A 20879-nucleotide genomic window follows, 5' to 3' on the forward strand; every position below is an offset into this window, starting at 1 on the left:
AGCCGAATTGATGTTTATCCGGCATTTACTTTATGGCGGCATTTGTTTTATTTAGATCGCTTCTTAGCGTAGCTGCTGTCTGCTTTTTTTAATTGCGCAGTTTATTTTCTTTTCTGTTTTTTTAGGTTCAATCACGTGATCGCTCTCAGCTCTTCATTTTCGGCTTCTCTCCATGCTAATTTGGACAGCGGAGCGTCACTGAGTATTGTCATCTCAGATTTTCAGCGAGTGGATGAGCGGAGCCAATCACTTGTCTAATAGTTTTTCTCAGTTACACCGGCATTGTGAGGAAAACTATATATGTTGGTGCCCTTGTTTTTCTGGAGAACCCCCACTAAGCAGCGGCAACATTTTAAAACTGAAATTATTGGAGGCCGGCAATGTAAAGCGGGCTGAAAGAGAAAAAAATATTTTTTTTAGGTGCAATGGTTTTCAGACTCATTTTCTATACTTGACAGTGTATCTATACTACTAATAAATTTCAATATTTTTTACCTAGGGAATGTTTTTTGGTGACATCTTTATTATTTAATCTCTAATAAAGTTTTAAATACTATGGTGTCAGGATTTTTTCTGATTAGGATACTACTTTGTCTGTTACCCAATGCTTATACTACTTGAAGGCTGAGAAATCCTCCTATGCAGTTTTTATTCGACATGCTTAAATAGAATGTAAATGTCTGATACTGATACCATATCAGTGCTATCTATCTCTCGGGTTAATATTGCCCATGTCATGCCTCAGCTTTCCCCTCAAAATTCCCAAGATTTAGCAGTTTTTTTTTTACATGCAGTGCCCTGTGGTTCCTCTTATCTAGTTTCTGTTTTTTTAGGTTCAATCACGTGATCGCTCTCAGCTCTTCATTTTCGGCTTCTCTCCGTGCTAATTTGGACAGCGGAACGTCACTGAGTATTGTAATCTCAGATTTTCAGCGAGTGGCTGAGCGGAGCCAATCACTTGTCTAATAGTTTTTCTCAGTTACACCGGCATTGTGAGGAAAACTATATATGTTGGTGCCCTTGTTTTTCTGGAGAACCCCCACTAAGCAGCGGCAACATTTTAAAACTGAAATTATTGGAGGCCGGCAATGTAAAGCGGGCTGAAAGAGAAAAAATATTTTTTTTAGGTGCAATGGTTTTCAGACTCATTTTCTATACTTGACAGTGTATCTATACTACTAATAAATTTCAATATTTTTTACCTAGGGAATGTTTTTTGGTGACATCTTTATTATTTAATCTCTAATAAAGTTTTAAATACTATGGTGTCAGGATTTTTTCTGATTAGGATACTACTTTGTCTGTTACCCAATGCTTATACTACTTGAAGGCTGAGAAATCCTCCTATGCAGTTTTTATTCGACATGCTTAAATAGAATGTAAATGTCTGATACTGATACCATATCAGTGCTATCTATCTCTCGGGTTAATATTGCCCATGTCATGCCTCAGCTTTCCCCTCAAAATTCCCAAGATTTAGCAGTTTTTTTTTTACATGCAGTGCCCTGTGGTTCCTCTTATCTAGTTTCTGTTTTTTTAGGTTCAATCACGTGATCGCTCTCAGCTCTTCATTTTCGGCTTCTCTCCGTGCTAATTTGGACAGCGGAACGTCACTGAGTATTGTAATCTCAGATTTTCAGCGAGTGGCTGAGCGGAGCCAATCACTTGTCTAATAGTTTTTCTCAGTTACACCGGCATTGTGAGGAAAACTATATATGTTGGTGCCCTTGTTTTTCTGGAGAACCCCCACTAAGCAGCGGCAACATTTTAAAACTGAAATTATTGGAGGCCGGCAATGTAAAGCGGGCTGAAAGAGAAAAAATATTTTTTTTAGGTGCAATGGTTTTCAGACTCATTTTCTATACTTGACAGTGTATCTATACTACTAATAAATTTCAATATTTTTTACCTAGGGAATGTTTTTTGGTGACATCTTTATTATTTAATCTCTAATAAAGTTTTAAATACTATGGTGTCAGGATTTTTTCTGATTAGGATACTACTTTGTCTGTTACCCAATGCTTATACTACTTGAAGGCTGAGAAATCCTCCTATGCAGTTTTTATTCGACATGCTTAAATAGAATGTAAATGTCTGATACTGATACCATATCAGTGCTATCTATCTCTCGGGTTAATATTGCCCATGTCATGCCTCAGCTTTCCCCTCAAAATTCCCAAGATTTAGCAGTTTTTTTTTTACATGCAGTGCCCTGTGGTTCCTCTTATCTAGTTCCTGGGGGTGTTTTGTTTACCAGGAGTTTTTGCAGTGCAAATAACTTCTGCAGTTTTTTTCTGCAACTTTGTCAGTCTTTCCCATTACTGGGAAGAGAGAGAGGAAAACTAAAAACATATTTAAAACAAAGAATCTGACTCCGCTACCCCTGCGTTTGTCAGCCTCTTTCAGTTATCTGAAAAGGATAATTCCTCAGTGGTAATAAATTATTACCCTGAAAAGATAGAGATAGTAATCTAAATTTAGACACCATATCAGCATTCCATGATTTAAGCCATAAAGCTCTTCTAGATAGAATAGCTAACGACATAGATTTGATATCAAACGTAATAATATCAAATATAGCATCACAAATAACATAATTTATGTAAGAACTTACCTGATAAATTCATTTCTTTCATATTGGCAAGAGTCCATGAGCTAGTGACGTATGGGATATACAATCCTATCAGGAGGGGCAAAGTTTTCCAAACCTCAAAATGCCTATAAATACACCCCTCACCACACCCACAATTCAGTTTAACAAATAGCCAAGTAGTGGGGTGATAAAGAAAGGAGTAAAAAGCATCAACAAAGGAATTTGGAAATAATTGTGCTTTATACAAAAAAATCATAACCACCATAAAAAGGGTGGGCATCATGGACTCTTGCCAATATGAATGAAATTAATTGATCAGGTAAGTTCTTACATAAATTATGTTTTCTTTCATGTAATTGGCAAGAGTCCATGAGCTAGTGACATATGGGATAGCAATACAGAAGATGTGGAACTCCACGCAAGAGTCACTAGAGAGTGAGGAATAAAAATAAAAACAGCCATTTTCCTCTAAAAAAATAATCCACAACCCAAAATATAAGTTTAATCTTTAAATGACAAGAAAAACTTAAAACATCAGCAGAAGAATCAAACTGAAACAGCTGCCTGAAGAACTTTTCTACCAAAAACTGCTTCTGAAGAAGCAAACACATCAAAACGGTAGAATTTAGTAAATGTATGCAAAGAGGACCAAGTTCCCGCTTTGCAAATCTGATCATCTGAAGCTTCATTCTTAAAAGCCCACAAAGTGGGGACTGATCTAGTAGAATGAGCTGTAATTCTCTGAGGCGGGGTCTTACCCGACTCCAAATAAGCTTGAAGAATCAAAAGCTTTAACCAAGAAGCCAAGGAAATAGCAGAAGCCTTCTGACCTTTTCTAGGACCAGAAAATAAAACAAATGGACTGGAAGTCTACCTGAAATCTTTAGTAGCTTCAACATAATATTTCAAAGCTCTTACCATATCCAAAGAATGTAAGGATCTTTCCAAAGAATTCTTAGGATTAGGACACAAGGAAGGAACAACAATTTATCTACTAATGTTGTTAGAATTCACAACCTTAGGTAAAAATTTAAATGAAGTCCGCAAAACCACCTTATCCTGATGAAAAATCAGAAAAGGAGACTCACAAGAAAGAGCAGATAGCTCAGAAACTATTCTGGCAGAAGAGATAGCCAAGAGGAACAACACTTTCCAAGAAAGTAGTTTAATGTCCAAAGAATGCATAGGCTCAAATGGAGGAGCCTGTAATGCCTTCAAAACCAAATTAAGACTCCAAGGAGGAGAAATTGATTTAATGACAGGCTTAATACAAAGTAAAGCCTGTACAAAACAGTGAATATCAGGAAGTTTAGCAATCTTTCTTTGAAATAAAACAAAAAGAGCAGAGATTTGACCCTTCAAGGAACTTGTAGACAAAACCTTATCCAAACCATCCTGAAGAAATTGTAAAATTCTAGGAATTCTAAAAGAATGCCAAGATAATTTATGAGAAGAACACCATGAAATGTAGGTTTTCCAAACTCGATAATAAATCTTTCTAGAGACAGATTTACGAGCTTGTAACATAGTATTAATCACTGAGTCAGAGAAACCTCTATGACTTAGTACTAAGCGTTCAATTTCCATACCTTCAAATTTAATGATTTGAGATCCTGATGGAAAAAAAAAAACGGACCTTGAGACATTAGGTCCAGCCTTAACGGAAGTGGTCAAGGTTGGCAACTGGACATCCGAACAAGATCCACATACCAAAACCTGTGTGGCCATGCTGGAGCCACCAGCAACACAAACAATTGTTCCATGATGATTATGGAGATCACTCTTGGAAGAAGAACTAGAGGCGGGAAAATGTAAGCAGGATGATAACACCAAGGAAGTGTCAGCGCATCCACCTCTTCCGTCTGAACATCCCTGGACCTGGACAGGTATCTGGGAAATTTCTTGTTTAGACGAGAGGTCATGAGATTTATCTCTGGAAGACCCCACATCTGAACAATCTGAGAAAACACATCTGAATGGAGAGACCACTCCCCTGGATGTAAAGTCTGACGGCTGAGATAATCCGCCTCCCAATTGTCTACACCTGGGATATGCACCACAGAGATTAGACAGGAGCTGGATTCCGCACAAATAAGTATCCGAGATACTTCTTTCATAGCTTGGGGACTGTGAGTCCCACCCTGATGATTGACATATGCCACAGTTGTTATATTGTCTATCTGAAAGCAAATGAACGGTTCTCTCTTCAACAGAGGCCAAAACTGAAGAGCTCTGAGAATTGCACGGAGTTCTAAAATATTGATTGGTAATCTCGCCTCTTGAGATTTCCAAACCCCTTGTGCTGTCAGAGATCCCCAAACAGCTCCTCAACCTGAAAGACCTGAAAGACTTGTAGTGATCACAGTCCAGGTTGGCCGAACAAAAGAAGCCCCTTGAACTAAACGCTGATGATTTATCCACCGTGAGAGAGTGTCGAACATTGGTATTTACGAATATTAATTGTGATATCTTTGAATAATCTTTGAATAATCCCTGCACCATTGATTCAGCATACAAAGCTGAAGAGGTCTCATGTGAAAACGAGCAAAAGGAATCGCGTCCGATGCTGCAGTCATGAGGCCTAAAACTTCCATGCACATAGCCACTGAAGGGAATGACTGAGACTGAAGGTGCCGACAGGCTGCAACCAATTTCAAACGTCTCTTGTCTGTTAGAGACAGAGTCATGGACACTGAATCTATCTGGAAACCTAAAAAGGTGACCCTTGTCTGAGGAATCAAGAAACTTTTTGGTAAATTGATCCTCCAACCATGTTTTTGAAGAAACAACACTTGTTGATTCGTGTGAGATTCTGCAGAACGTAAAGACTGAGCTAGTACCAAGATATTGTCCATATAAGGAAACACCGCAATACCCTGCTCTCTGATTACAGAGAGTAGGGCACCTAGAACCTTTGAAAAGATTCTTGGAGCTGTTTCTAGGCCAAATAGAAGAGCAACAAATTGGAAATGCTTGTCTAGAAAAGAGAATCTCAGAAACTGATAATGTTCTGGATGAATCGGAATATGAAGGTATGCATCCTACAAGTCTATTGTAGACATATAATGTCCTTGCTGAACAAAATGCAGAATAGTCCTTATAGTCACCTTCTTGAAAGTTGGTACTCTTACACTACAATTCAAAATTTTCAGATCCAGAACTGATCTGAATGAATTTTCCTTCTTTGGGACAATGAATAGATTTGAATAAAACCCCAGACCTTGTTCCTGAAATGAAACTGGCATGATTACCCCTGAAGACTCCAGGTCTGAAACACACTTCAGGAAAGCCTGAGCTTTTACTGGATTTGCTGGTATACATAAGAGAAAAAAAATCTTCTCACAGGAGGTCTTACTCTGAATCCTATTCGATACCCTTGAGAGACAATGCTCTGAATCCATTGATTTTGGACAGAATTTATCCAAAAATCCTTGAAAAACCTTAGTCTGCCCCTACCAGCTGAGCTGGAATGAGGGCCCAACCTTCATGCAGATTTAGGGGCTGACTTTGGTTTCTTAAATGGCTTGGATTTATTCCAATTTGAGGAAGGCTTCCAATTGGAAACATATTCCTTGGGGGAATGATTAGATTTTTTTTCCTTATTCTGACGAAAGGAACAAAAACGGTTAGAAGCCTTAGATTTACCCTTAGGTTTTTTATCCGGAGGCAAAAAAACTCCCTTTCCCCCGGTAATAGTTTAAATAATAGAATCCAGCTGAGAACCAAATAAATTATTACCTTGGAAAGAAAGAGATAGTAATCTAGACTTAGATGCCATATCAGCATTCAAAGATTTAAGCCACAAAGCTCTTCTAGCTAAAATAGCTAAAGACATGGATCTAACATCAATTTTGATAATATCAAAAATGGCATCACAAATAAAATTATTAGCATATTGCAGTAAGCGAATAATGCTAGATACATCAGAATCCAAATCTTATTGTGCTAAATTCTCCAACCAGAAAGTTGATGCAGCCGCAACATCAGCCGAAGAAATTGTAGGTCTGAGAAGATGACCTGAATATAAATAGGCTTTCCTTAGATAAGATTCAAGCTTCCTATCTAAAGGATCCTTAAAGGAAGTACTATCATCCATAGGAATAGTGGTACGTTTAGCAAGAGTAGAAATAGCCCCATCAACTTTGGGGATTTTTTCCCAAAACTCTATAGAATTTGCTGGTAAAGGATACAATTTTTTAAACCTTGAAGAAGGAATAAAAGAAGTACCTGGCTTATTCCATTCCTTAGAAATCATATCAGAAATAGCCCCAGGAATAGGAAAAACCCCTGGAGAAACCACAGGAGGTTTGAAAACAGCATTTAAACGTTTATTAGACTGAACGTCAATAGGACTGGTTACCTCAATATCCAAAGTAATTAACACTTCTTTTAATAAAGAACGCATATACTCTATTTAAAATAAATAAGTAGATTTGTCAGTGTCAATGTCTGAGGTAGGATCTTGTTGGTCATTTGAAATTTCATCAACTGAATGAGAAGTTTTAAAAGACCTTTTACGTTTATTAGAAGGTGGAAATGCAGACAAAGCCTTCTGGATAGAATCAGAAACAAATTCTTTAAAATTCATAGGTATATCATGTATATTAGAAGTTGAAGGAACTGCAACTGGCAATGTACTATTACTGATGGACACACTATCTGCATGTAAAAGTTTTTCATGACAACTATTACAAATGACATTCAAAGAAATAATTTCCACAGTCTTACAACAAATGCACTTAGTTTTGGTAGAACCAATGTCAGGCAGCAAAGTTCAAGCAGATACTTCTGAGCCAGGATCAGATTGAGACATCTTGCAAAATGTAAAAGAAAAAACAACATATAAAGCAAAATTATCAATTTCCTTATAAGACAGTTTCAGGAATGGAAAAAAAATGAAAATAGCATAGCCCTCTGACAGAAAAAAAGGCAAGAGGCAAACATCAATGGGGTAATAAAATGAAAAAAATAACAATAACCGGAAATGACACACTCGTGTCACTGACGCAACCGTGTGTAAGGCTTCAACGTCACCTATGACGCCAGAAATGACAAAGTTGCGTCATGGACGTATTCTTCGCGCCAAAAAAATATTGCGCCAAAAATGACGCAATAAAGTCTAGCATACGGCGCACCCGCGGGCCTAATATCGCCCGCAATTTGCAAGAAAAAAGTAGTCAATTAGAAAAAAAGACTAAACCCCAGGTAAAAAAAAAATAAAAAATCTTAAAATATTTATTTTCCCCAAATATAAAACTGACAGTCTGCAGAAGGAAATACATGAACCTGACTCATGGCAAATATAAGTACAATACATATATTTAGAACTTTATATAAATACATAAAGTGCCAAACCATAGCTGGGGTGCCTTAAGTAATAAAAAACATACTTACCAAAAGACACCCATCCACATATAGCAGATAGCCAAACCAGTACTGAAACAGTTATCAGTAGAGGTAATGGTAAATTGAGAGTATATCGTCGATCTGAAAAGGGAGGTAGGAGATGAATCTCTACGACCGATAACAGAGAACCTATGAAATAAACCCCAGTTAGGGAAATCATCATATTCAATAAGTGATACTCCCTTCACGTCCCTCTGACATTTGCTGTACTCTGAGAGGAATCGGGCTTCAACAATGCTGAGAAGCGCATGTCAACATAGAAATCTTAGCACAAACTTACTTCACCAACTCCATAGGAGGCAAAGTTTGTAAAACTGAATTGTGGGTGTGGTGAGGGGTGTATTTATAGGTATTTTGAGGTTTGGGAAACTTTGTCCTTCCTGGTAGGATTGTATATCCCATACGTCACTAGCTCATGGACTCTTGCCAATTACATGGAAGAAATTGGGATTTAAGCATATCAATTGTGATATATTTGTATAATCCCTGCACCATTGGTTCAGCATACAAAGCTGGAGAGGTCTCATGAAAACGAGCAAAGGGGATTGCGTCCGATGCTGCAGTCATGAGACCTAAAACTTCCATGCACATAGCTTTGTCTGAGGAATCAAATAACTTTTTGGTAAATTTATCCTCCAACCATGTCTTTGAATAAACAACACTAGTTGATTCATGTGGGATTCTGCAGAACGTAAATACTGAGCGAGTACCAAGATATTGTTGAAATAAGGAAACACCACAATACCCAACTCTGATTACAGAGAGTAGGGCACTGAGAACCTTTGAAAAGATTCTTGGAGCTGTTGCTAGGCCAAAAGGAAGAGCAACAAACTGGTAATGCTTATCTAGAAAAGAGAATCTCAGGAACGGATAGTGATCTGGATGAATCGGAATATGAAGATATGCATCCTGTAAGTCTATTGTGGACATATAATGCCCTTGCTGAACAAAAGGCAGAATAGTCCTTATAGTCACCATCTTAAAAGTTGGTACTCTTACATATTGATTCAAAATCTTTAGATCCAAAACTGGTCTGAATTAATTTTCTTTCTTTGGGATAATGAATAGATTTGAATAAAAAAAAAAAGATTTGAAACGGAACTGGCATGATTACCCGATAACTCCAGGTCTGAAACACACTTCAGGAAAGCCTGAACCTTTACTGGGTTCGCTGGAATGCGTGAGAGAAAAAAAAATCTTCTCACAGGTGGTCTTACTCTGAATCCTATTCTGTACCTCTGAGAGACAATACTCTGGATCAATTCGGTCCAAAATCATTGGATTCAAACATCTTTGAAAAATTTTAATCTGCCCCTACCAGCTAAGCTGGAATGAGGGCCGCACCTTCATGCGGACTTGGGGGCTGGCTTTGATCTCTTACATGGCTTGGATTTATTCCAATTTGAGGAAGGCTTCCAATTGGAAACAGATTCCTTCGGGGAAGGATTAGATTTCTGTTCCTTATTATGTCGAAAGGAACGAAACGGTTAGAAGCTTTAGATCTACCTTTAAGTTTTTTATCCTGAGGTAAAAAAAACTCCCTTCCACCCAATGACAGTTGAAATTATTGAATCCAACTGAGAACCAAATAATTTATTACCTTGCAAAGAAAGAGAAAGCAATTTGGACTTAGAAGTCATATCAGCATTCCAAGATTTGAGCCACAAAGCTCTTCTAGCTAAAATAGCTAAATACATATCTAACATCAATTTTGATGATATCAAAAATGGCATCACAAATGAAATTATTAGCATGTTGAATCAACTTAACAATGCTAGACAAATCATGATCCGATACGTGTTGCGCTAAAGTTTCCAGCCAAAAAGATGAAGCAGCTGCAACATCAGCCAAATAAATTGCAGGCCTAAGAAGATGACCTGATTATAAATAAGCCTTCCTTAGATAAGATTCAAGTTTCTTATCTAAAGGATCTTTTAAAGAAGTACTATCTTCCGTAGGAATAGTAGTACGTTTAGCAAGAGTAGAGATAGCCCCATCAACTTTGGGGATCTTTTCGCAAAACTCCAATCTAACTGCTGGCAAAGGATACAATTTTTTAAACCTTGAAGAACGAATAAAAGAAGTACCAGGACTATTTCATTCTTTAGAAATCATATCAGAAATAGCACCAGGAACTGGAAAAACCCCTGGAATAACCACAGGAGGTTTATAAACAGAATTTAAATGTTTACTAGTTTTAATATCAAGAGGACTAGTTTCCTTCATATCTAATGTAATCAACAGTTCTTTTAATAAAGAACAAATATACCCCATTTTAAATAAATACAAGGATTTGTCAGTGTCAATATCTGAGGCAGGATCTTCTGAATTAGATAGATCCTCATCAGAGAAGGATAAATCAGTATATTGCCGGTCATCTGAAATTTCATCAACTCTATGAGAAGTTTTAAAAGACCTTTTACATTTATTAGAAGGCGGAATGGCAGACAAAGCCTTCTGAATAGAATCAGAAATAAATTATTTTAAATTTACAGGTATATCTTGTGCATTAGATGTTGAGGAAACAACAACAGGTAATGAACTACTACTGATTGATACATTTTCTGCATGTAAAAGTTTATCATGACAACTATTACAAACCACAGCTTGATGTATAATCTCCATAAGTTTACAACAAATGCACTTAGCTTTGGTAGAACTGTTATCAGGCAGCTGGGATCCAACAGTGCATTCAGAGACAGGATCAGATTGAGACATCTTGCAAATGTAAGAGAAAAAAACAACATATAAAGCAAAATTATCAATTTCCATATATGGCAGTTTCAGGAATGGGACAAAATGCAAACAGCATAGCCCTCTGACATAGAAAAAGGCAAGAGGCAAATAGGAATGGGGTCTTAAATAATGAAAATAACGTCCGGAAACTATACACTCACATCATAGATGACGCAACCTTGTGAAAGACTCGGCGTCAACTAAGATGCTGGAAATGACGAATTTGCGTCAACGAACGTAACTTTGTGCCAAAAAATCCTGCGCCAAGAATGACGCAATAAACTTTGGTATTCTGCCCGTGAATTTAAAAGACAGTCATTTTGAAAAAGAGACTATACCCCAAGTAAGAAATACATTTTCATCTTTTCAAAAAAGCATTTCCCAGATATAAAAATGACAGTCTGCAAAAAGGAAATATACTGAAAACCTGAATCATGGCAAATATAAGTACAATACATATATTTAAAACTTTATATAAATACATAAAGTGCCAAACCATAGCTGAGAGTGTCTTAAGTAATGAAAACATACTTACCAAAAGACACCCATCCACATATAGCAAATAGCCAAACCAGTACTGAAACAGTTATCAGTAGAGGTAATGGAATATGAGAGTATATCGTCAATCTGAAAAGGGAGGTAGGAGATGAATCTCTACGAACGATAACAGAGAACCTATGAAATAGATCCCCATGAGGAAAACCATTCCATTCAATAGGTGATACTCCCTTCACATCCCTCTGATATTCACTGTACTCTGAGAGGAATCGGGCTTCAAAAATGCTGAGAAGCGCATATCAACGTAAATATCTTAGCACAAACTTACTTCCTCACCTCCATAGGAGGCAAAGTTTGTAAACTGAATTGTGGGTGTGGTGAGGGGTGTATTTATAGGCATTTTGAGGTTTGGGAAACTTTGCCCCTCCTGGTAGGATTGTATATCCTATACGTCACTAGCTCATGGACTCTTGTCAATTACATGAAAAAAATATATTCCACATGATATGAACACCTACGGACTCATATCATCTTACAAAAGAAATTTAATCCTCTATTTGAATCATGAAAGAACAATTTTGGGTTTCATATCCATTTAAAGCTTATTGTTACCTTCTGCCTATAAGCCATAAAATAGGAACTTATTTGAATGACTTTTGCTGTGAGTGTTTTTTTATTTGCAACATTTCTAAAAAAAATAATTGTTACATTTATGTTTAATTCTGATGAGCATGTTTAATCAATGCAAGACATTTACAAAAGCACTATAAATAGCTAAATGCAACCTAACTATAACACTTATGCGACTATCTAATAAACTCCTTGGCTTTATCACTTTGTAAATTTTGTATCAGTAGCTCTAGGGGTGAAATTACATACAAAGGTGTAGATAAGTAAATTGTGTCTTTTACAACAAAACAGGATTTATTTTAAAATAGTAACACATAGTTTTTTATTTTTAAAAACAGGGAAAAAATATACTCAGTATAGATCTTTAATGATCAACCATATGACAACCATTACTCACCTGGTAATAATCGAATCTTGATAATCTGAGTGTCTTCTTTTATGTCAGGGATAACCACCTTCAAAGTAAAATTCTGTTGAAAACAAAAATGGAAAATATATTTTTGCAACACACACAGCTCACACCTCTTGTGTTTAAAAAAATTATGGTTCTATTTGTTAGGAACAAATAGAGAAATGTAGCATTGGTTCTGTTAAGTTTGAAGTTTTCAAAAATGAAAGCCTAGTGATTTATAAATATAAAAGTGCAATTTTAATAGAGATTTTTGGAAAATTATCTTTAAAAATTAGAAATAAATAATTAAAACAGAAGTTTTTTTATATCTGTTTATAATCTAGACTAGGGTTCTTCAAACCACGGATCAGGACCCATCACTGGGTCGCAACACCATGTTTACTGGGTTGCGACTTGTGTGTTGTAAGAGAGTGTATGGTGTGTGTGTGTGTATGTGTGTGTGTATGTGTTGAAGAAGAGTGTGTGGTGTGTTGTAGGAGAGTGTGTGGTGTGTTGTAGGAGAGAGTGTGGTGTAGGAGAGGGTGGTGTGTGTGTGTGTTGTAAGAGAGTGTGTGTGTTGTAGGAGAGAGTGTGTGTGTTGTAGGAGAGAGTGTGTGTGTTGTAGGAGAGTGTGTGTGTTGTAGGAGAGTGTGTGTGTGTTGTAAGAGAGAGTGTGTGTGTTCTAGGAGAGTGTGTGTTTTGTAGGAGAGAGAGTGTGGTGTATGTGTGTTGTAGGAGAGTGTGTATGTGTGTTGTAGGAGAGAGAGTGTGGTGTATGTGTTGTAGGAGAGAGAGTGTGGTGTATGTGTTGTAAGAGAGTGTGTGGTCTGAGTGTGTGTGTATGTATATGCTGTAGGATAATGTGTGATGTGTGTATGTTGTAGAAGAGTGTGTGGTGTGTTGTAGGAGTGTGTGAGGTGTGTGTGTGTTGTAGGAGATAGTGTGGTGTGTGTGTGTTGTAGGGGAGTGTGTGGTGTGTGTGTGTGTGTTGTAGGAGAGTGTGTGGTGTGTGTGTGTGTTGTAGGAGAGAGTGTGGTGTGTGTTGTAGGGAAGTGTGTGGTGTGTGTAGGAGGACAGTGTGTGTGTGTGTGTGTGTGTTTAAGGAAAGTGTGGCGTGTTGTAGGAGAGTGTGTGGTGTGTGTGTGTGTGTTGTAGGAAAGTGTGTGTTGTAGGAGAGAGTGTGCTGTGTGTTGTAGAAGGGCAGTGTGTGTGTATGTGTTTTAGGAGAGTGTGCGGTGTGTGTTGTAGGATTGTGTGTGTGTTGTAGGAAAGTGTGTGGTTTATGTGTTGTAGGATAGTGTGTGGTGTGTGTGTTGTAGGATAGTGTGTGGTGTGTGTGTTGTGGGAGAGTGTGGTGTATGTGTTGTGGGAGAGTGTGGTGTATGTGTTGTGGGAGAGTGTGGTGAATGTGTTGTGGGAGAGTGTGGTGTATGTGTTGTGGGAGAGTGTGGTGTATGTGCTGTGGGAGAGTGTGGTGTATGTGCTGTGGGAGAGTGTGGTGTATGTGTTGTGGGAGAGTGTGGTGTATGTGTTGTGGGAGAGTGTGGTGTATGTGTTGTGGGAGAGTGTGGTGTATGTGTTGTGGGAGAGTGTGGTGTATGTGTTGTGGGAGAGTGTGGTGTATGTGTTGTGGGAGAGTGTGGTGTATGTGTTGTGGGAGAGTGTGGTGTATGTGTTGTGGGAGAGTGTGGTGTATGTGTTGTGGGAGTGTGTGGTGTATGTGTTGTGGGAGTGTGTATGTGTTGTAAGAAAGTGTGTGTTGTGTGTGTTGTAGGAGAGTGTGTGGTGTGTGTTGTGGGAGAGTGTGTGGTGTGTGTTGTATAAGGGTGTGATTCTTTTTACAACACTTTCAACTTTGATGACAATCAGGAATACAGTACACACACATTTTAGTCACTTTACAACAAATGCAGCTATCCTCTTGTATATTAGTTCAGCATTTTTCAGACCAAGCATAAAAATAGGGTTGCATAGGTATGTGGTATCATTGTAGAGGAGAAAAGGGAAAATAGAGAATGGCACTACCAAATGGTGACCTTATGAATCAAAAGGAGTTCTATAGTGCTGTGAGGTAAGGGTAGGGTGCTGTACATAAAATAAATATGTAGGGGGATAGCGGCAAAACCAACTACAGAAGTATGTACATTTTAGCACTCTTCACCATTATTACAACTGTCAGATTAAATCAAATTGTTTCTATTTTAGAAACAGAAAATATTACTAATGTGACAAAATGTAACCCTTATATATGGGAACACAATAGGATAAAATCAAAACTTTATTAGTTATAGTTAAAAACTTGGGAAAAAACACAGATAAAATCAGTGTGAGAGATAAGATGATTAGCACCTAAGTATGCATGTACTGTACTTGTATTGTGTAGTTAGAACATGCTCCAGTCCAAATTGGTATTGGAAGGGCAAATACATCTCAAGTCCCCAAAAGTGGGTTGTGTTAGATCTGAATGTGAACGAGTTCACATAAAGTTTGTTACTAAGTCACAATTTACCTTGCACTATATTCAAAAATCTGATTCCTATACAGACGTAGTCATGAAATGTTTGATACTATTAGTTGAACAGTTACAAGTAGCGTTGTTCAACATGGAGAAAATCGAAACCCACTTAATAATGCATGTGCATATTAGTCTCCAACATAATTGCCATCTAAATTATCTGCACATATTTAAAAAACGAGGGTCTCAAACTCATCTAGCTAGCTCCCTGACATGTTTCACAATTTAACGCTTTTTCAAAGACTGACTCCATGTATCACAACGCTACTCTACTACAACATTGGTATGCTGATAATATTTAAATCAGCACTAAACTCTGATTATCTAGAATATACACTACCGAGCAGAATAATACCAAACAAACTTGTTGAACACAATTTTACCGCTCTATTAGTGTACAGATAACATAATTGGTGTTAAGAGCATGGCTGCTGAAAGTATACACTGTTGAGCAGCACAGTATAAAGCAAACTTATTGAGCCTGGCTGCTGAAAATATACACTGTTGGGCAGCATAGTATAAAGCAGACTTTTAAAAAACAGAATTTATGCTTACCTGATAAATTACTTTCTCCAACGGTGTGTCCGGTCCACAGCGTCATCCTTACTTGTGGGATATTCTCTTCCCCAACAGGAAATGGCAAAGAGTCCCAGCAAAGCTGGCCATATAGTCCCTCCTAGGCTCCGCCCACCCCAGTCATTCGACCGACGGACAGGAGGAAATAAATATAGGAGAAACCATATGGTACCGTGGTGACTGTAGTTAGAGAAAATAATTCATCAGACCTGATTAAAAAACCATGGCGGGCCGTGGACCGGACACACAGTTGGAGAAAGTAATTTATCAGGTAAGCATAAATTCTGTTTTCTCCAACATTGGTGTGTCCGGTCCACGGCGTCATCCTTACTTGTGGGAACCAATACCAAAGCTTTAGGACACGGATGAAGGGAGGGAGCAAATCAGGTTACCTAAACGGAAGGCACCACAGCTTGCAAAACCTTTCTCCCAAAAATAGCCTCCGAAGAAGCAAAAGTATCAAATTTGTAAAATTTGGCAAAAGTGTGCAGTGAAGACCAAGTCGCTGCCTTACATATCTGGTCAACAGAAGCCTCGTTCTTGAAGGCCCATGTGGGAGCCACAGCCCTAGTGGAGTGAGCTGTGATTCTTTCAGGAGGCTGCCGTCCGGCAGTCTCATAAGCCAATCGGATGATGCTTTTAAGCCAAAAGGAAAGAGAGGTAGAAGTCACTTTTTGACCTCTCCTTTTACCAGAATAAACAACAAACAAGGAAGATGTTTGTCTGAAATCTTTAGTAGCCTCTAAATAGAATTTTAGAGCACGGACTACGTCCAAATTGTGTAACAAACGTTCCTTCTTTGAAACTGGATTCGGACACAAAGAAGGTACAACTATCTCCTGGTTAATATTTTTGTTAGAAACAACTTTAGGAAGAAAACCAGGTTTAGTACGCAAAACCACCTTATCTGCATGGAACACCAGATAGGGCGGAGAACACTGCAGAGCAGATAACTCTGAAACTCTTCTAGCAGAAGAAATTGCAACCAAAAACAAAACTTTCCAAGATAGTAACTTAATATCTATGGAATGTAAAGGTTCAAACGGAACCCCTTGAAGAACTGAAAGAACTAGATTTAGACTCCAGGGAGGAGTCAAAGGTCTGTAAACAGGCTTGATCCTAACCAGAGCCTGAACAAATGCTTGAACATCTGGCACAGCTGCCAGTCTTTTGTGTAGTAAGACAGATAAAGCAGAGATCTGTCCCTTTAGAGAACTTGCAGATAATCCTTTCTCCAAACCTTCTTGTAGAAAGGAGAGAATCTTAGGAATTTTTATCTTATTCCATGGGAATCCTTTGGATTCACACCAACAGATATATTTTTTCCATATTTTATGGTAAATTTTTCTAGTTACAGGTTTTCTGGCCTGAACCAGAGTATCTATTACAGAATCTGAAAACCCACGCTTCGATAGAATCAAGCGTTCAATCTCCAAGCCGTCAGCTGGAGGGAGACCAGATTTGGATGTTCGAATGGACCCTGAACAAGAAGGTCCTGTCTCAAAGGTAGCTTCCATAGTGGAGCCGATGACATATTCACCAGGTCTGCATACCAAGTCCTGCGTGGCCACGCAGGAGCTATCAAGATCACCGAGGCCCTCTCCTGATTGATCCTGGCTACCAGCCTGGGAATGAGAGGAAACGGTGGAAATACATAAGCTAGGTTGAAGGTCCAAGGTGCTACTAGTGCATCTACTAGAGTCACCTTGGGATCCCTGGATCTGGACCCGTAGCAAGGAACCTTGAAGTTCTGACGAGACGCCATCAGATCCATGTCTGGAATGCCCCATAATTGAGTTATTGGGGCAAAGATCTCCGGATGGAGTTCCCACTCCCCCGGATGGAATGTCTGACGACTCAGAAAATCCGCCTCCCAGTTTTCCACTCCTGGGATGTGGATCGCAGACAAGTGGCAGGAGTGATTCTCCGCCCATTGAATTATTTTGGTCACTTCTTTCATCGCCAGGGAACTCCTCGTTCCCCCCTGATGATTGATATATGCAACGGTCGTCATGTTGTCTGATTGGAACCTTATGAATTTGGCCTTTGCTAGTTGAGGCCAAGCTCTGAAAGCATTGAATATCGCTCTCAGTTCCAGAATGTTTATCGGGAGAAGAGACTCTTCCCGAGACCATAGACCCTGAGCTTTCAGGGATTCCCAGACCGCGCCCCAGCCCACTAGACTGGCGTCGGTCGTGACAATGACCCACTCTGGTCTGCGGAAGCTCATTCCCTGGGACAGATGGTCCAGGGTCAGCCACCAACGGAGTGAATCTCTGGTCTTTTAATCTACTTGAATCATTGGAGACAAGTCTGTATAATCCCCATTCCACTGTTTGAGCATGCACAGTTGTAATGGTCTTAGATGAATTCGTGCAAAAGGAACTATGTCCATTGTTGCAACCATCAATCCTACTACTTCCATGCACTGCGCTATGGAAGGACGAGGAACAGAATGAAGCACTTGACAAGAGCTTAGAAGTTTTGATTTTCTGACCTCTGTCAGAAAAATCCTCATTTCTAAGGAATCTATTATTGTTCCCAAGAAGGGAACTCTTGTCGACGGAGACAGATAACTTTTTTCTATGTTCACCTTCCATCCGTGAGATCTGAGAAAGGCTAGAACGATGTCCGTATGAGCCTTTGCTTTTGACAGGGACGACACTTGTATTAGAATGTCGTCCAAGTAAGGTACTACTGCAATGCCCCTCGGTCTTAGAACCGCTAGAAGGGACCCTAGCACCTTTGTGAAAATCCTTGGAGCAGTGGCTAACCCGAATGGGAGGGCCACAAACTGGTAATGCTTGTCCAGAAAAGCGAACCTTAGGAACTGATGATGTTCTTTGTGGATAGGAATATGTAGGTACGCATCCTTTAGATCCACGGTAGTCATAAATTGACTTTCCTGGATAGTGGGTAGAATCGTTCGAATGGTTTCCATCTTGAACAATGGTACCCTGAGAAATTTGTTTAGGATCTTCAAATCCAAAATTGGTCTGAAAGTTCCCTCTTTTTTGGGAACTACGAACAGATTGGAATAAAATCCCATTCCTTGTTCCTTTATCGGAACTGGGTGTATCACTCCCATCTTTAACAGGTCTTCTACACAATGTAAGAATGCCTGTCTCTTTATTTGGTTTGAGGATAAGTGAGACATGTGGAACCTTCCCCTTGGGGGTAGTTCCTTGAATTCCAGGAGATAACCTTGAGAAACTATTTCTAGCGCCCAAGGATCCTGAACATCTCTTGCCCAAGCCTGAGCAAAGAGAGAGAGTCTGCCCCCCACTAGATCCGGTCCCGGATCGGGGGCTACTCCTTCATGCTGTTTTGTTAGCAGTGGCGGGCTTCTTGGCCTGCTTACCCTTGTTCCAGCCTTGCATCGGTTTCCAGGCTGGTTTGGGTTGTGAGGCATTACCCTCTTGCTTAGAGGATGCAGAATTAGAGGCCGGTCTGTTCCTGCGAAAGGGACGAAAATTAGACTTATTTTTAGCCTTAAAAGACCTATCCTGTGGAAGGGCGTGGCCCTTTCCCCCAGTGATGTCTGAAATAATCTCTTTCAATTCTGGTCCAAATAAAGTTTTACCTTTGAAAGGGATGTTAAGCAATTTTGTCTTGGATGACACATCCGCTGACCAAGACTTTAGCCAAAGCGCTCTGCGCGCCACAATAGCAAACCCTGAATTTTTCGCCGCTAATCTAGCTAATTGCAAAGCGGCATCTAAAATAAAAGAGTTAACCAATTTAAGTGCGTGAACTCTGTCCATAACCTCCTCATATGGAGTCTCTCTACTGAGCGACTTTTCTAGTTCCTCGAACCAGAACCACGCTGCTGTAGTGACAGGAACAATGCATGAAATTGGTTGTAGAAGGTAACCTTGCTGTACAAAAATCTTTTTAAGCAAACCTTCCAATTTTTTATCCATAGGATCTTTGAAAGCACAACTATCTTCGATAGGAATAGTAGTGCGTTTGTTTAGAGTAGAAACTGCCCCCTCGACCTTAGGGACTGTCTGCCATAAGTCCTTTCTGGGGTCGACCATAGGAAATAATTTCTTAAATATAGGGAGGGGAACAAAAGGTATGCCGGGCTTTTCCCACTCCTTATTTACTATGTCCGCCACCCGCTTGGGTATAGGAAAAGCGTCGGGGTGCACCGGAACATCTAGGAACTTGTCCATCTTGCATAATTTCTCTGGAATGACCAAGTTGTCACAATCATCCAGAGTAGATAACACCTCCTTAAGCAGTGCGCGGAGATGTTCTAATTTAAATGTCACAACATCAGGTTCAGCTTGATGAGAAATTTTTCCTGAATCTGAGATTTCTCCATCTGACAAAACCTCCCTCATGGCCCCTTCAGATTGGTGTGAGGGTATGACAGAACAATTATCATCAGCGCCCTCTTGCTCTTCAGTGTTTAAAACAGAGCAATCGCGCTTTCTCTGATAAGTAGGCATTTTGGATAAAATATTTGCTATGGAGCTATCCATTACAGCCGTTAATTGTTGCATGGTAATAAGCATTGGCGCACTAGATGTACTAGGGGCCTCCTGCGTGGGCAAAACTGGTGTAGACACAGTAGGAGATGATGTAGTATCATGTTTACTCCCCTCATCTGAGGAATCATATTGGGCAATTTCATTATCTGTGGCAGTACTGTCCTTACTTTGTTTGGACGCTATGGCACAATTATCACATAAATTTAAATGGGGAGACACATTGGCTTTCATACATATAGAACATAGCTTATCTGAAGGTACAGACATGTTAAACAGGCTTAACCGTTACTGTCTCTTTAAATTTTAAACAGAAAACACTTTATTACTGAATATGTGAAAAAGTATGAAGGAATTGTTCAAAAATTACCAAAATTTCACCACAGTGTCTTAAAGCATTAAAAGTATTGCACACCAAATTTCAGAGCTTTAACCCTTAAAATAACGGAACCAGAGCCATTTTTAAATGTAACCCCTATACAGTCCCAGCTATAGTCTTTGCTGAGACCCAACCAAGCCCAGAGGGGAATACGATACCAATTGACGCCTTCTAGAAGCTTTTCCAGTAATTTTTAGATCCTCACACATGCATCTGCATGCCCTGCTCTCAAAAAACAACTAAGCAGTAATGGCGCGAAAATGAGGCTCAGTCTATAACTAGAAAGGCCCCCTGACTGGAAAAGGTGTCTAACACAGTGCCTGCCGTTATATAAACGTTCCCCAAGATTATAAATGCAAATTGTCAGCCTAAATCTGAATAATATGCCCAAATAAAGCAATTTATAAAAATGTCTACCAGTTTTTTAGCCCATATTAAGCCCTTTATTCTGTTTGTTTGACTAAGAAAATGGCTTACCGGTCCCCATGAGGGGAAATGACAGCCTTCCAGCATTACACAGTCTTGTTAGAAATATGGCTAGTCATACCTTAAGCAGAAAAGTCTGCTAACTGTTTCCCCCAACTGAAGTTACTTCATCTCAACAGTCCTATGTGGAAACAGCAATCAATTTTAGTTACTGTCTGCTAAAATCATCTTCC

General features: G+C 39.1%; 1 protein-coding gene across 1 annotated transcript in view; it reads right to left on the reverse strand.

Moving 5' to 3' along the window:
- Positions 1–20879, reverse strand: part of SMCHD1 (structural maintenance of chromosomes flexible hinge domain containing 1) — a 1770687-nt gene that overhangs the window by 868746 nt on the left and 881062 nt on the right. Inside the window, exon 22 of the mRNA XM_053715865.1 lies at positions 12261–12333. Within this exon, the coding sequence (XP_053571840.1) occupies positions 12261–12333 (73 nt within the window). The remainder of the gene's footprint in view (positions 1–12260; positions 12334–20879) is intronic.

This window comes from Bombina bombina, chromosome 5 (genome assembly GCF_027579735.1).
Source record: "Bombina bombina isolate aBomBom1 chromosome 5, aBomBom1.pri, whole genome shotgun sequence".
NCBI lineage: Eukaryota > Metazoa > Chordata > Amphibia > Anura > Bombinatoridae > Bombina > Bombina bombina.